The sequence below is a fragment of the Squalius cephalus genome (assembly GCF_949319135.1).
Source record: "Squalius cephalus genome assembly, chromosome: 11".
NCBI classification, from domain to species: Eukaryota; Metazoa; Chordata; class Actinopteri; order Cypriniformes; family Leuciscidae; genus Squalius; species Squalius cephalus.
The window spans coordinates 20,891,293-20,908,919 of record NC_137132.1 but is presented as its reverse complement, the minus strand read 5'-3'; the positions used below and the strand labels follow the sequence as shown (position 1 = coordinate 20,908,919).

At 35.0% G+C, this 17,627-nt stretch overlaps 1 protein-coding gene and 1 long non-coding RNA gene across 2 annotated transcripts; both read left to right on the top strand.

Annotated features, from left to right (window-relative positions):
• Positions 1 to 269: 269 nt before the first annotated feature.
• Positions 270 to 3,958, top strand: LOC307166958. Its single transcript, XR_013822719.1, has 3 exons — positions 270 to 1,442; positions 1,859 to 1,941; positions 2,855 to 3,958. It is a non-coding gene; the product is annotated as an uncharacterized lncRNA (long non-coding RNA).
• Positions 3,959 to 7,023: 3,065 nt separating this feature from the next.
• On the top strand, positions 7,024 to 10,633 carry LOC307166955 (galectin-9-like). The gene is made up of 7 exons (XM_079885769.1): positions 7,024 to 7,102; positions 7,311 to 7,399; positions 7,508 to 7,712; positions 8,489 to 8,608; positions 8,734 to 8,822; positions 8,938 to 9,094; positions 10,422 to 10,633. The coding sequence occupies exons 1-7, from the start codon at positions 7,067 to 7,069 to the stop codon at positions 10,566 to 10,568; spliced, it is 843 nt and encodes a 280-aa protein (XP_079741895.1). The 5' UTR covers positions 7,024 to 7,066; the 3' UTR covers positions 10,569 to 10,633.
• Positions 10,634 to 17,627: the final 6,994 nt, after the last annotated feature.

Genomic DNA, 17,627 nt, shown 5'->3' with positions numbered 1-17,627 from the left:
GAAGTATCAAAAAAAATGTTATTGCAAACATTACCAAATATGACTAAATGTGGCAAACAAACAAAATGTCTATTTAAATTCATTATTTGCAAACTGAATTATAGTAATAAAAGAGTACTTTGGACTAATATTTTCAACATTTAGGCAATAAAAGTAAAAATATTACTGTAGCCTAATGTTGATAGTGTCTTTCTTTAACATTAAAACTCACAAACCAACAAAGCTGCTCGTTAATCTCCTGACTGGCAGAGCTGATGATCGTCACGCTTAGATAATGTTACACAATAAAATGAAAGATGACATGCATGGCAGGGTATCATGTAAGTCTACATTTTTTAAGTTTTAAATATTGACGATCATTCTTAATAATTTTCTTCTCAAAACTGGCGCCTGTCCATTGACAATCCAGGCTGAAATTCCTTACACTATACTAACCAGATCACAATGTGACGGCGCGTATCGTGATGTTATTCCTCAGTTCATTTTTTTTTAACGATCCCGACAGACATTACAGAAGACACACGCAGGAGGAAAATGCTGGAACTTACCCCAGTCGCTTCCCAGCTAACACACGACGTCGCAGTTACGTAATTTATTCGTACTTTTTGGTCATTTCATGACTTACCAACTGACAACGTAACTACAACGTCGTATGCTCGGAATTTCATTACCATCATATTACCAAACCACAACGTCGTCAGTACGTCCTCCTAACGTTATAAGATAACCAACTACGTTCCAGATACGTACTCTATTCGTAATATCTTGGTAATTTCATGACTTACTGGCAACGGAACTGCAACGTAACAGGACCGTAATTTCATTACCATCATATTACCAACCCACAACGTCGTCAGTACGTCCTCCTAAGGTTATAAGATAACCAACTACGTTCCAGATACGTACTCTATTCGTAATAACTTGGTAATTTCATGACTTACTGGCAACGGAACTGCAACGTAACAGGACCGTAATTTCATTACCATCATATTACCAACCCACAACGTCGTCAGTACGTCCTCCTAAGGTTATAAGATAACCAACTACGTTCCAGATACGTACTCTATTCGTAATAACTTGGTAATTTCATGACTTACTGGCAACGGAACTGCAACGTCACGGGCCCGTAATTTCATTACCATCTTATCAGACTGCATTTCTATGAAATATTTTATTTGTTTCAATTGTTTGTTTAGTATTCCGTACTGTACGTTTGAAATACGTTCATTTTATTCAAGTAAGGTTATAATTTTAGATGTTTATGTTTGTAAATGTTGCGTGGCTTTGACTTTTTAATGGGCGTGCTCGTGAACCTTCGAGTCGTCCTCAAACACTGGAGCGGAGACGTTGCCATGGAAACGGCGCGTCACCGACCGCCCCACTGACTGCAACTGACAAAGCGGCAGAACTCCGTCTCTTGCTGTTGTTTTCACTGCTTTCAGGTGAGTTTAGTCTCTAAAATCACACAAATAATACACACAACTGTTCTTGACACTTCTCGTACTTGTAATTGACACGCTTCTGTTGAATATTTGCTTTATAGAAATGGTTTAGTGTCTTAGGAAAAAGTCCGTTAGCATCTCAACCGTTTTCAGAAGAGATAACGTTATGCTAACTTCATAGCTTGAGCTTTTGATATGAACGTTTAGGATTTTAATCACATCTTATTGGTAGATGAAAGGTTTTGATAGTTTTGTAAAAAATAAGTTAGTTTGGAAGTGAGCTAATTTATTTAACATAAACGTATTTAACATAAACGTACTCGATGACGTCACTTAACGTTACATGGAGTGTGAAAATTAGCTGAAACTAGCTCAATGGTAAACACAAATTGATAAAACTAGTTCTGTGATTTCAGCATCAACAAAATAATCCTTCTACAACAGAGGGAAGCTCCACGACTTCAATATTTCTGAAGAAGAGAAGTTGGAAACAGGTGAAGTAAGGAAGCTCATTAAATAACTTCATATCCATTTTCTCACAATATTTTGTCACCTACTGTACATCACCATGCATCTGTTATTTTAAATTCTCATATTTACATTTACATTTACATTTATTTGTTTAATTTATTTTAAGAAAGTTTTGACATCCAAACTTAAGTGACACTGTATGAGCAATATGAATAAGTGAATAAGTAAAACTAAAAACAAAGATGAAATATTTAAGATTATTATCAGTGTTGAAAACAGCAGTGCTGCTTAATATTTTTGTGTTTTTCAGGGTTATTTGATGAATGAAAGAAAAAAAAGCATCATTTATTTGAAACAGAAATCTTTACTCTCTCTTCTGGTCAATTTAATGCATCCTTGCTGAATAAAATATGATTTATTTTTTATTTTTACTCTATTGAACCCAAACTTTTGAACAGTAGTGTATATGTTGGGTCTATTTAACAATGAATCCTGGAGAGAGAAAAAAGAAAATGGATTAAACTTTTACATTGGTTTACATTAAAAGATTAATCAGCACAACTGTTTTCAACATTGATAATACTCAGAAATGTTTAGGACGTTTGCATTGTAAGAATGTATAGTATTCAAATATTAAAATGCTGACTCGTTAGGCCATGTTTTCTTTTTAAAATCAGATGATTTCCTATTAATTAAATAGAATGTAAGGGAATAACTCTAGAATAACCTTTCTGATAATATTTGGGGCCCAGAAACACTATCCTAATTTAAATCTAGATAAAGACACATCTCTTTAGCCAGGCATTCAATTAACACATCTTATAATCTTGCACTATATGTGATGAAATAGTAAAAAGTTCACATGACCATCTTTTGCCTGAAATAATATGAACAGCAGCAATGCTAATCTTTCTCCTGTTGTCTCCCTGTTTCTATCTCAGGATGCTCAGCATATTTTACTAGAGATTACAGCAGCTCCAGTTCGGATCCAGCCTCACTTGGGAAGACTTCTAATGACATCAACACTCTTGAAGACAATGTGTTTAAACAATTTTCAGATGTTAAATGATATTTTAAAGTGTTTAAACTAATTTAAGTTTTTATGTCAGGTGGTACAGCAAAAATATTATGTATTGTAGTTGTACCACCTGACATGGAAAGTGTACCACCAATCTACCCATACTTGAAATTAGCAGTTTTTATCAGTATTTGAAAGAGCTCTACAAACTTTTTCACTCTGCCAAAGAGATCAGTTAGGCTCCTCTTAATGATGCATTATCATGTTTACTGTTATTACCTTGTAAATTCATAATAACATTTGAGAATATACAAATGGCGGACAAAAGTTTCTCAATTATCTCAACAGCTTTAAAACTACTGATATTTATAAAAAACAATTATATGAAAGGCTTCAAACCTAAAATGATGGAATAGTTTTTATTTTGTTATTATTAAGACACCATTTTAAATTGTTTTCTTAATCTGTTTATTTGTTCGGACAGTTGCACCACCACCTGACATTTTAGGAGTTTAATGCTGCCTTCAGGAATAATCATAAATAGGCCTAGTTTCCTAGTTAAAAAAAAAAGGACATTGTAATTATGACTTCAGAAGAAGAAAAGCAAAATATGTATTATTAAATGTACAAAAAAATTATTTCAAACTAAGGTTTTATAGAATATAGTGATACATGTCATTAAGTTATCAAATTATTTTAAAAGGAAATAATGCACTTGCCACAACATAACTTTGTGACAATGTTTAGAAAAATATACAAGTGATTTTTAAACAAAACTGTCTGCTTATACAGATTCTATCTTTTGTGTATTTAAATGTTAAATGGGAAAACACTCAACTGTTCTTTTTTCTTGCATTTTTCTTTTCTTATTCTTGCTTTGTTATTAGGGCCACCAAAATGAAGACGTGTAGGAGTAGTTTGATGTTCAAGCTTTTGAGGAAAATCTTGTTCATTTAAATGTATAACCTGTTTGCAAACTGTTTTTGCTGTTTGTGCTTTGTTCTATAGTAAATGAACTGAATTAACCAAATTTTGAGTCTGTATATCGTTCATATGTCGTTGAAAAAGTCTCTAAAATAGTTTTGGGCCAATGAGGACAAGTTAAATTAGACCACTGCATGTCCGCCCATATTATTAAAAACTAAAATGACCAACTGGTTACCAACACACGACTGTCGATCCACAACGTTGCCACGACGTCGCCGTTACCTGCTGACAACGTTATAAAGTTACGTTGTAGCAACGTATCTGGGAATTTCACTTTTCCGGTTGCCACGACGTAACTAATTACGTCGCCACGACGAAAGTTTGGTCACCAGATTACGTTGCAGTTACGTAACAGTCACGTATTTGTGTTAGCTGGGTTCTTCTGACCAGTATTTCTACAATCTACCAGCACACTTTCCACACACAACTCGCTAGCTAGGCCTAGTAGCTACAATAGCCTCGAGACTGAGTCTCATTTCGCTGTCTTTTCCCGCAATTTTACGTGCAAGCCCTGTGAGGGACTAAAATTATACCGCGCTTGTATGGATTTCATTCAAAACGCTTTCCTCACTTTTAAATACACAACGTCCACAATGAATGCGATAATTACGTGATGAATTTACTATTTAAACTGCATATTTTAAAAAGGCTGCTGATATAGGCCTAGCTGGTTTACAATTAAGGATTTAAGATGCGGAATTTTGTCAACAAATCTAACCGGCTAACTTAGCTGTGGCTATTTAGGTTTCACAGAATAAATACGTTACCCCTCTTACTTCCATATCAAAGACTGTATGTTGAACAGTGAAATTAGCTTGCAGTTACCACAACTTTTTAAAAATATAGGTAAACATTATTAACTTACCATAAAACACTGCCTGCTCCCGTGTGGCGTGCTCCTCGAGTCTGAAGTGAAGATCCAGAAAGTTCCGCAAAGAATAAACCAGTTGCTGGGTCAAAATAACCCAACCAACTGTTTATTTGTAAATAACCCCCTTACAACTCATTTGACCCAGCATGAGCAACCCAATAATGTGTTTACAGTACCCCAAACAACCCAATATTTTGACCCAGCACAATCAACCCAACAATGTGTTTACAGAAACAACCCAGCATTTTTTTGAGTGTACTTCAAAAGTACTTATGAAAGTACTCCAGTGTACTTTAATAAATTTTAAAAAATGTGCTAAGTATTTTGACTAGTAATCATACCTTTAGGCTAAGTTTACTTGTTGTACAGTTGTAGTAAAAAAAAAAAAAAAAAACCTGTACTCAAAAATGTACTATACTGTTACACTTAAAGTATAATTAAATATACTTTTATACACTAAAAAGTGGGCCAATGGCCATGTGGGCAAGTACACTTACAAGTAGGCCTATACTTCTATACATATATGCTTACTACATATAATTAAAAATATACTTGAACTTTACTTAAGTATACTTAAAATTGACTTTAAGTATAAATATTTTTTTGTTTAGATATGCAAAGCAGCAGCAAAAGGGAATGTTATTTTTTTAATTTATTTTTTATTTATACTCAGATAGCATTCTGGCCTCATCTGGGCCAACTATGGTTGGGGAACCACAGGAGCACCAAAGAGTCTTAATCCGCCACTGTTGGGACAGATGTCATTTGCAATCTGTGTAATTTTTTAACAAACTGTCACAAAACCAGCCAACACCACAACACCAGATCCCATCACTCTGCCCACACGATCTCAATCACCGGAATTCTAATCACACACCTGCAAGCACTTATCTTGTCTATGATAAAATGCAGCCACCCGACTTCTCATCTTCTTAGACTGTGTTTATTTCTTCATCTTCTTGCTCAACCAGCAAAACACCTGCACAAGAATTCCATTCAAGCTAAGTGTCTATGTTGCTGATTCTGAATTCCCGGCAATAAAACCTTTTGAACTGTATTCTCTGAGTCTCCTCTTCTGTGGTGTGACACAAACATTCCCAGAATGTTGTTTTTATGTGACAACTTCTATTCTGGTTTGCCTATATTAGTTTTATTTTTCATAACAGCGTTTGCAGAATGATAAAGAGAAGTTTTGTTTAGACAATAATGACTGAAATTAGTGAAACACTGCTCTAGGTGTAATGAAATGTGCAAAATGAAGATCTCAATGTATTGAGTTTGCTGCCAGAAAGAATAAGATAATGGAAAAATGGTAGTACAAACTTTTCTGTTTGTGGTACAGAGATAGATGAATGTTCCAGAAAATTAACACGTTAATGAAGAAATCAATCTTACTGATTATTGATATAATTTTGCAGCTTGGTTACAGACATGTTCCTGGATTTTAGATGTTAGGCCAGCATTCTTAATTGTCATGCGCAAACCCTTCGGCTCTATTTTGCAAATGCTCTGAGAACCAAAACTAATAGAAGATTCCCAAATTGTTTATTGAGATGACAACTTTTAGTCCTTTTCAGAACATTCGAGGCAGAGTTTTTATATACTTAATCTTATTTTCATGACTCTGAGGTCTATGGTAATTTAAGTTTCCACAATTTCAATTTGATCTGCTCTTACCCTGGTTGCATTTTAACTGTTTGGCAGGCAATGTTTTCAATGAATTTCCAGGTTGGTCTATCTGTCCATAAACACACATATTCCACAAATATAATTTTCCTTACACCAACACCACTCAAATTTAAATACCCGTAGCCTATTTGATTGTCTCTGGAGTAGTGTTATCCCTTTATTCTGGTTTGCATTTCAGATGCCTGGTAAAAAAATATTCCTAGGACTTTCCAGGTCTATCTATCCAGAAACACAAATATTCCACTGTATCACTTAGATATTCACCAATGTCTCTTTTGTGACTCTCTTGCTTTTCCTTGGTCATATTATAAGTCATTTTCTTTATTATCACTGTTAAACTACCAACACTCAAATTAAATTTATTACCTGTAGCATATTTGATAATCTCTGGACTAGTGTTATCTGCCTTTTTTTCTGATTTGCATTTTAGCTGCCTGTATCTATAACCTACATATAATTTATGGGCAGGCTTAATATCACAGCTATATTTAGGCTTCTCAACATCAGGCTTGATCATCCTTGGTGCTCCAGTCTTGGTACCCCGCTGAAGATTCGCTTTGAGACTAAAGAGAAGTACGAATTGGCAGGATGGCAGTTTCTCAGCAACAGCTTTTTTGCAACCCAGTAAGTGACACTTTTAATATAAAATGACTCTAAAATGATTCATATACACACAAAAAATTGGCATAGGGATTACTTTGAAACACTTTTCTCTCAGAAATAGCTATTTTAGAGATTGAGGTATGCAGCAACGTTTAGGGCCATCTTGTCAAATTAATAACTTTTATTAATACGCATAAATATTCTTACTGTATGTACATCTCCAACACAGAAAATCCCATTCACTGGTTCACTCCTGGGAGGCTTGCAGGAAGGGAAGAGCATTGTCGTAGTTGGAAGGATTTTGCCAAAGGCTGGCAGGTAAATCATATTTTAAAGGACAAGTTAATCTTAATGTTTTTATTATTTACAGGAATATTAGAGTGGCATTGATCGTTTTGTATACAGTTTTCATTCTGTGTTGTGCAGATTTCATGTGAACCTTCAGTGTGGTTCTCAGTCCGATGCTGATATTGCTCTGCACTTTAACCCACGCTATGAGGGCCTTGCAACTGTAGTGTTGAACACTTTCCAGAACTGTAGCTGGGGTACAGAAGAATGCATGTCAGACTCTTTCTTACTCAGTGACCAACCATTCATCCTCCAGATCCTTGTCACCAAGGAGACATACAAGGTATACATGTCTGTATGACATCTTTTATTCACCACTTGATCATAGCCAGTTTTTCGCAATTGCTTTGGCTTTTGGGTGAGACTGACATCACAACTCTATTGCATGTTTTCAAAATGTAGTAACTCACCTAAAACATTCATTTCATGCTTCAAAACCTGTTGTGGCAGTTAATTTACCAACTGAAATAGACGTGTTTTTAATAATCATCTAAATCATACCAGTCAAAATGTTTAAATGTTTTTTACTATGGCAGTCAATCCTGGAAATATATATATATTGTTGACACTGACATAATGAAAATTAGTGAAGAGAAAATTGCCATAAAATGACATTCAGGCAAGCTCCATGTATATGGAAACTTAATTTGTTGACTTGTTAAGATTGTAAATTTATTTACTTTGGCAGCTCATTTAGTAGACACCATAAACATAGACAGTTAAAGATATTTATGGAATGAACATGTAGGTATGACAGTTGAATGGATCATTTCACATGTGATGACTCAATCATCAAAGATGTTTAGAAGAGTATGAGTTTCACTGAGAATCACACATCAGTTTTGATCAGCCAGCCAAGTGCATTTAGTTATTGTGAAAATAGAAATTGTACTTTTTTTTACACATTCCAGAATGTGTGCAGTTTGAACAGAATTTCGAATCTGGTGTGAACAAGACACTAATTGTTCAGAGAACCATACTAAACTAGCAGTCTATTGTTTTGAGAGAAAAAACACCACCTAACTACCATTTTGCTTATTATACAACGGTTCTCCATAGATAACTGTCAACGGGAAACACTTCGCGGACTATATACACCGTATTCCCTTCACTAGTGTGGACACAATCACAGTGGATAAACTGATGGATCTGAATTTCATTGCCTACCAGGATCCTGTGGTGAGAACAAAAATATGCTACCACACTACTGGCCTGTCACTTTTATTGTTGACCCCTTTATTTTTCTATTTTAAACAATTTTTATAAAAGTCCTTTTACCCTTTTATCATTTTTTGTGCCATCAGGTGGTCCCATACAAAGCCGTGATCAATGGTGGACTACAGCCTGGCAAAGACATTGTCATTTATGGACGTCCTAACCCTGACTCTAAAATGTGACATAAAATCTTTTGTTTCAAGAGAATACAATACATAAACATATATAAACACATTTACATACAGTTTATGTTTACAACAACATATCCACTCTTCTGTTTCATTCTTCATTAGGGTGGTGTTCAATCTCCGTCACAGATATGGGGTTGCACTTCACTACAAATCCCTTTTTGAGGAGAATGTGATTGTCCGCAATACCTTTGAGAATGGGAATTGGGGAGCAGAAGAAAAGTGTGGAGCTATGCCTTTTAAAAAAGATCAACTCTTTCAGGTATGGCATACATTCTTATAGAACTGTTTCTATTCAAATCCAATGACTCAGGTTTGATTCAAATCTGAAGTGTCTGTCACTTCTAGAAGAAAAGGTTCTATATAGAACCTTAAAGGGTTCTGTCAGGCGTTTCATATATAGAACCTTTTAGGGGTTCCCATCATGGGATCATTCTATGGATTTAGTTTTAATTAAATGTAACCTTTGGCCCTCTAGCGGTTAAAAAACGAAACTGCATGCATTCAGCGGAAGAACACATTATTTAGGCTGTGCTTCGGCTCTGTATGACTATGTGGAAGAATATGGTTACCATACAGCTCATTAAACACTAGGCTTAATTGGCTATATGTAGCCTAATAACCAGCTTAGATGGAAAAGATCTCCATCTGACTCTGACTCTGAAGATGTCACTGTAGCAACTAAAAATGAATTCCAGCACAGCAACAACAACTATAATGAAATTTCCCTTCACAAAATCAGCAGGTTTTTTTTTAGTTTTTTATTTATTTTTACGGGTGATTCCAAGGAGTTAGTAATGTTACTGACATTGAATCTGTGAGGCACGTATCGAGCCCACAGCACAATCACCACGTGATCATCGATGACAAACGAAGCCTCACTTTATGTCCAATCATGTGAGCGATTCGCTAGTTGGAATCTAGGGTTGGAATCTATGGTTATAATTTTCGAACCCTATTAAGTCTTTCAAGTAATGTAAAGAAAACTAATTATTTCAGGCAAAATACTTGCCATGAGCTCATACATGTATATTATTCCTCTATTACATCATATTAAATTATTTTATTTCAAACTGGCATTTATTGTCAAACTTTAATGGGTAAATTAAATTATCAAAGGGAGAAATTCAACACACACACACAGACACACACGTCGAGCTTTTAATTGTGCACATATAACATTGAAACTATCTATGGAGTGTGTGGTGGCTGCTTATATGGAACTTCTTCCTCAAGCTTTTGGCTGCTTCGTTTTTTTTTTTTTTTTTACTAACCATCAGATGACGTAGCCGGAGCAACTTTTCTCTATTTACGGATATGACAAGACACACATGGGCGAGTGCCGTGTAGGCTATGACGTGAAAACCAGCTACATCTAAAATAAACACTTACAAGTGAATCAGTGTAAGACAATAACACTTTTTGGAAAAAAATTTGATGATGTATTTACTCATTTAAATTTTGAGTGAGTAAATGATGACAGAATTCTCATTTTTAGGTGAGCTCTTCCTTTTAGATTTAAAAGTATAAGTTTGTGACATGAGTACAAAATACAGCATCTTACTGTCAGTTTTGTATGTGTGTTACAGGTCACCATCTCCTGCAATAAAGAGCAGTTCACTGTGTTTGTGAATGGCCAGCAAGCACACACTTACAAGCATCGCTTTGCTAAACTGGAGGACATTGATGTCTTTGAATTTTATGGAGACATACAACTGTTTTTTGTGAAAATCTAACAAGGATCCAGGTTTATTGGAAGTGCGTATTTACAACTTCCCCTAATGAGTTATCATATGCTTTAAATATACAGTGCTGGGTAGATTATTTACAAACTGTAGTCCATTACTTCCACAAAACACTAAAAAAGATGAAATATTTTATTTGTTTACCTGCATGTCATGTGACCATTAACCAACATCAGAGAACCATGAATTCTATTTATTATTATTATTATTATTATTGACTTATTTTTATTATTGATCAAACTTATTAACTTAAAATCTAAGGGCGTACTTCAAGTAAATATATTAGGTCAAAGAGGTTCAGCTGACAAACAATTGGGGAATCCATGCATTGCATGTAAATATGAAATGACATGAATTTGCACATTTTAATGTGTTTGAAAGTCAAAAGCCTTCCAGAGACAATAATACATGGTTAAATGACTCACTGAGTGATAATTCAAATAATAATGAATGTGTTCGCCAGGAGCTGATTAGACATGCAATGTTACAATGTTAAGAAAACACTTCTTAAAAGTGAGTGATTTCTGGAAATGCAGTGATCAGCTGCTGTGTGGCTCTCAGTTTTCAGTGACAGTCACATGACTAGTGGCTGTGTGTGCAATTCCACATAAGCAGAATATAATAATAAGAATATAAGCAGTAGGCTTTTTTAGGATGGAAAATTTAAAAGATAATAAAATTAGTATAGGGACAATCAAATAAATTTATTGCCATTGTGAGAATAACATGTAATCATGTAATCAATAAAAAAATGCTGTAGTCTGATTACGAGTATTTTAAAATAGAATATAATTTAATTACAACACTGTAAAAAATTTCTAACCCTCCCAAATCAAAAATTTCAAGTGACCGATAACATCTAAATTTTTCAATTGGCCAAAGTGAAATTCTGTAAATTATAAAATTAAATTTACAGATTTTCACTTGGGCCAATTGAAATTTACAGAATTTCACTTGAGCCAATTGAAAAATTTAGATGTTATCGGTCACTTGAAATTTTTGATTTGGGAGGGTTAGAATTTTTTTACAGTGAAGTACTTAATTTACATCTAATTATGGGATCCAATTATGTAATCCAGATTACATGTAGTCAGTTACCCAGCACTGCATATACACATGCTTTCTAATACCAATCACTTTTGCACTCTGCTAAATATATCTACATTTAGAGATCTACTCAGCAGCATTCATATCAGAGGGTCAATGTGACCTTTAATTATTGTGAAATTTACAGGTGCAGTAAGCAAATATTTTTCAGATGCAGATGTCTGAACTCCCAGACTGATTTCACTGAAATAAGTGTCCTAAAAAAATCGCAAGAATAACATGCTACTATGCTCCTCATATTATTAATCCAGTATATGAGAATACTGTAAGAAAAATGGAAAAGGTACTGCATAAAATACATTTTATCCATCCATCCATACATGCATTTCGTAGCAGAATGGCTGAAATTGCTTACAGCATCTTTAACATCGGTTCCTCTGATGCTGTTGAGTTAGAAGAAAACAAAAATTTGCTTGGCTGTCATGTTGTGTAATGATTATATTCACTTCTATGCAATTGAATAAATAATTAAAATAACCACAAAAAAAGTTCATGGTGTGATTTTTAAGAGCAAGTGAACAATATGATAATTCACTTCATAAGTAAGGGAATAAGGGATTTATAATCAGAAAAGAGTTCCAATTAAAATTTATTTTCAGCCAATAGGAAGTGTTTGGGGGTGCAAGGGACATTTAGCAAATAGAATTAGAAAGAGAAATGCAGAAAATTATATAAAAATTATAAAAAAGTTATTCCTAAAAATAAATTTGATCAAGCAATTTGCACTACATAACACATGGGGCCTTGAGGGATCTGAGTCTTAAAAAATAAATATATTGTTCAAAAAAATGTCAACATCGCCCTCTGGTGATTATAAGGATAGGCTGAATCTACTGCTCTCTGTTGACGCTCTATTTAGATTCATCTCAAGGTGGCAGCAGAGGTCTGCTTACATTTCTCATTAACGCCTTCATTCATCATTTAAACAAACAATACATTTCCAGGCTATAGTGAGATACGAAGGAATAGTGAAATACAATAGATTTTCTGTTATTTAATTTAATGGTCTGTCTATTTTTTTTTAGCCTAAAGGAAAAAGTAGCCTAATCTGATTCTTAAAAATTAATTTACATAGGCCTATAGCATTGATCATTGTTTTTGTTTTAAAAGCTTTAAAATATCAAAACTCCTCCAAGATGGTTGCTCATTGTAATTATTAATAAGGAATATGAAGAAGCTTTGGTTTATTATGTCAGGAAAAACACACATGAATTTTTATTTTATGATTGAATCAGAATACCCTCTGCGTTATGCTTGAATAATGAACACATCACAATAGTAGGCCTACTGTCTTTTACTGAGTATCATACGATATGACACATTTAAGAACTAAAAAAAAAACTTGTTTACTTCATTTACCAGAAATGCCAAACTCTATTAGTTGATAAGTTACTGTAGACATACAGACAGACATACAGACAGATGATATATACACTCACCTAAAGGATTATTAGGAACACCTGTTCAGTTTCTCATTAATGCAATTATCTAATCAACCAATCACATGGCAGTTGCTTCAATGCATTTAGGGGTGTGGTCCTGGTAAAGACAATCTCCTGAACTCCAAACTGAATGTCAGAATGGGAAAGAAAGGTGATTTAAGCAATTTTGAGCGTGGCATGGTTGTTGGTGCCAGACGGGCCGGTCTGAGTATTTCACAATCTGCTCAGTTACTGGGATTTTCACGCACAACCATTTCTAGGGTTTACAAAGAATGGTGTGAAAAGGGAAAAACATCCAGTATGTGGCAGTCCTGTGGGCGAAAATGCCTTGTTGATGCTAGAGGTCAAAGGAGAATGGGCCGACTGATTCAAGCTGATAGAAGAGCAACTTTGACTGAAATAACCACTCGTTACAACCGAGGTATGCAGCAAAGCATTTGTGAAGCCACAACACGCACAACCTTGAGGCGGATGGGCTACAACAGCAGAAGACCCCACCGGGTACCACTCATCTCCACTACAAAACGGAAAAAGAGGCTACAATTTGCACGAGCTCACCAAAATTGGACAGTTGAAGACTGGAAAAATGTTGCCTGGTCTGATGAGTCTCGATTTCTGTTGAGACATTCAGATGGTAGAGTCAGAATTTGGCGTAAACAGAATGAGAATATGGATCCATCATGCCTTGTTACCACTGTGCAGGCTGGTGGTGGTGGTGTAATGGTGTGGGGGATGTTTTCTTGGCACACTTTAGGCCCCTTAGTGCCAATTGGGCATCGTTTAAATGCCACGGCCTACCTGAGCATTGTTTCTGACAATGTCCATCCCTTTATGACCACCATGTACCCATCCTCTGATGGCTACTTCCAGCAGGATAATGCACCATGTCACAAAGCTCGAATAATTTCAAACTGGTTTCTTGAACATGACAATGAGTTCACTGTACTAAAATGGCCCCCACAGTCACCAGATCTCAACCCAATAGAGCATCTTTGGGATGTGGTGGAACGGGAACTTCGTGCCCTGGATGTGCATCCCACAAATCTCCATCAACTGCAAGATGCTATCCTATCAATATGGGCCAACATTTCTAAAGAATGCTTTCAGCACCTTGTTGAATCAATGCCACGTAGAATTAAGGCAGTTCTGAAGGCGAAAGGGGGTCAAACACAGTATTAGTATGGTGTTCCTAATAATCCTTTAGGTGAGTGTAGATAGACAGACAGACAGACAGACAGATGATAGATAGATAGATAGATAGATAGATAGATAGATAGATAGATAGATAGATAGATAGATAGATAGATAGATAGATAGATAGATAGATAGATAGATAGATAGATCACGAGTAAAATCACATCACCACTTGCCCATTCCTCTTTCAATGGTCCAGTTCTTCAGTGTCAATAAAAGACCTGCAACAGAAACTAAATGAAAGGTTAAAAGAAAGATGCTAATGAAAAAACTAATAGAAAGACAATAAACTTGATGAATAAACATGATGGGGTTAATCTGTAAACTATGGCTCCAGAAAGAGATTATATCTCAACAACTGCTGCCAAATTATATTTCACAATTCACATGTTTCCATTAGTTGACCGTGTTAGCATTTAAAACATAATTTTCAAGTTTTATCTGGAGATTGCAGTGCTCTTATTTGTGATTCTGGTAATAATGAATGGAAACAAGTATGCCTTATTTATCCGTCCATAATACATTTGAACCTATTTTTAGAAAGAAACAAAGATTCTAGATTTTTTAAGATTTTAGTCTTTCATAAACAACTATTTGTCCTTGCAGTTCCAGCCTCAGTTTGCTGTGCCTCCAGGATGTGGGGTAAGTGGTCATGAAATATGTCATGTGACAACTTTATGTGATCAGTAGAGTTCAAAATTTCTTGCTTTAGGGGGTTATATCTGTGTGTCTTTTATGATTAATTTGATGCTCTTTAAAACCACACAATGAATTCTACAACTAATAAAAGACCTGCAACAGAATCTCAATGAAAGGTTGAAAGAAAACTGCTAACGAAAAGAGTATTAGAAAGACAATAAACTAAATCTAAATCACCTCTGCCAAATGATAGTTCACATGTTTCCATTTAGTGTACTATGTTCGCATTTAAACCTCATTTTCAAGTTTTATCTGGAGTTTGCAGTGATTCTGATAATAATGAATAATACAAATTAGTAGTTTTTATTTATTTTATATCATTATTTTAAGTCCTTCCGATGTTCCGTGTTGTTAGTGCTTACTAAGGTGCTGTTATTTTGATCAAGCAGTGAGATAAGAGATCACATTGTTTGTCTTGTATAAAGGAAATTATACTAATACACTTTTTATCTCCCCATTTTCCTGCTTACCCATCTGCACCATCTTATGTAAGATCAGCTCATCTTCCAAGCTTCTTGAATTTTTTTTTTTTTTTTTGCATGAATAAATGTGGTATGGCCACTCTACATTTACCTTTCTGTCCTGCTGTTTTTCTCCTTAAACTCCTTTTACACTTAAAGGTCCCATTCCATGGATTATTTTTATTATTTTATAATGTTTCCAGGGGTGCCCTTATAATGTTAGTATGTTTTTTAGATCAAAAATTGTTATAATTTAGAAATAAAAGGCATATTTCCTAGCCTGATTTCATTCCCTGGTTTGAACACTCTGTTTGAAGGGGCGTGTCTGCTGTGAGACTTCAGTGTAAACGCCCTCTGCTGTGATTGGCTGACATGCTTGCATATGAAATATCTGGCATTACATGTGGAACTATCTGGAAAACTTTTACTATTACAGCTATTATACGTTTTTACTATTACAGCTATCTGGATTAACGAATCGTGAGAAGTTTTTTAAGTATTTAGATCTATTCCCATCCCATCACATAAAAGGTTGCAGTGATGATGAGCATTGAGCAGATGACAGCCTGTTGATCGCGTGAAAGATCTTATCATTGCAACGCAGTTTCTGCACTCTCACTAATGATTTCACCAATGCAAACATGAGGTAAATACAGTTCGTTGTGCAGTGTAACAGCGTCATTGATTTCATAACGAGTTTTGGCAAGTGTCCAGATAAACTCGCGCTGTGTGATTGATAGCTTGGGCGATTGGAAAGGGATTGTTCTTTGATCGCTTTCTGTATATTAATCACAGTTTAAGCAGGGCTGCCAACTTTTGAGTTTAGCTTGGAGTGAGATTTTTTTTTTGGGGGGGGGGGGGGGGGGGGATGCAATAAAAAACAAATATTGCATCACAATAAGTGTAATTGTGATTGTCAAAACATTTGGTAACTAAATAGAATTTTATGAAGTTTAGTGACATGTTACAATGTTTACATTGTACAATGACTGGTAGGATACAGTTTTTATTATTGCTTGACAAAAATTTGAAGATTTCAATTACATTCTTGTAATTTGATTCCGAATTTGATTCAATATTGACTAATTTGGATAGGCTACATGTTTATTTTAAATTTTATTTAATTATTTCTATTAAAAATAACAAATTAAATTAAATATAATGCAGTTTTTGTTATAATAACAATTATTTAATGACATAAGTAAAAATATAATAAATATGTAATATAGTGCTCAGCAAAATCTCCTCTCTAGCTATTTTTTCTATTCAGTTAACATGCTATGGTCATTAAATGGCTTTCATGAGGTAAATGTAACGTTATGTGACATAATTGTTCTCCTGCTGTTATATTGACCTCTTTCCGTGGTTGAAAAACACCAATTGGTCGATATTATGTATACTTTCGGTAAGTTGTACTGCATCTTTAAATAAAAAAGTAACAGATGATCGGTTCACGTGCACTTGAACTGAGGCGCTCAGCGATCTGTCACGTCACATTTTACAAGCGCCAAACGTATTTTTGTCTGAATTTCGTAATAAAATTGACAGAATCTAAGAGCTGAGAATTAGTTTAATATTAAAAGTACCTCTTTGCTCCGCAATTTTTCTGTGCGTGAGAAAATGGATGTGTGGCGTGAGAGCGTGTGAAAAGTGTCAATTGCGTGAGTCTCACGCTCAATGCGTGAGAGTTGGCAGCCCTGGTTTAAGTAAGATTATTTTCATCCTACTAAGAGAAACGAACGATGTGAAGAGTGATCGCTACTTCCATAGTAAATCACTACTTACCGCTTGCTGGAATATAGTTGAAATTGCCCCCTTCGTCAGTATGAAACGCTGAGAGAAGTCTGCTTGATATTATTCCAGGTTAGAAAAACAGTCCGTGGTGAAATGGACAGAGCAAACTAACAACTTCGAATTAAACTTTTGCGGTATCCGATTATAGATAAACATCAACCACGTCTGTTGACATTTCGCCATCAATACGCCTGTGTTCCTGTGGGCGGAGGTTACGGTCTAGTGACATCATTAAAGCAGGATGTAGAGGGGTGTAGTCCAATCCAGCCGTTTTTTGTAGTCAACTTCTGTTAAATAAAATATCTCGCTTGGCATTGAACTTTGAGCTTTATAATTTTACAGATATTATTTAT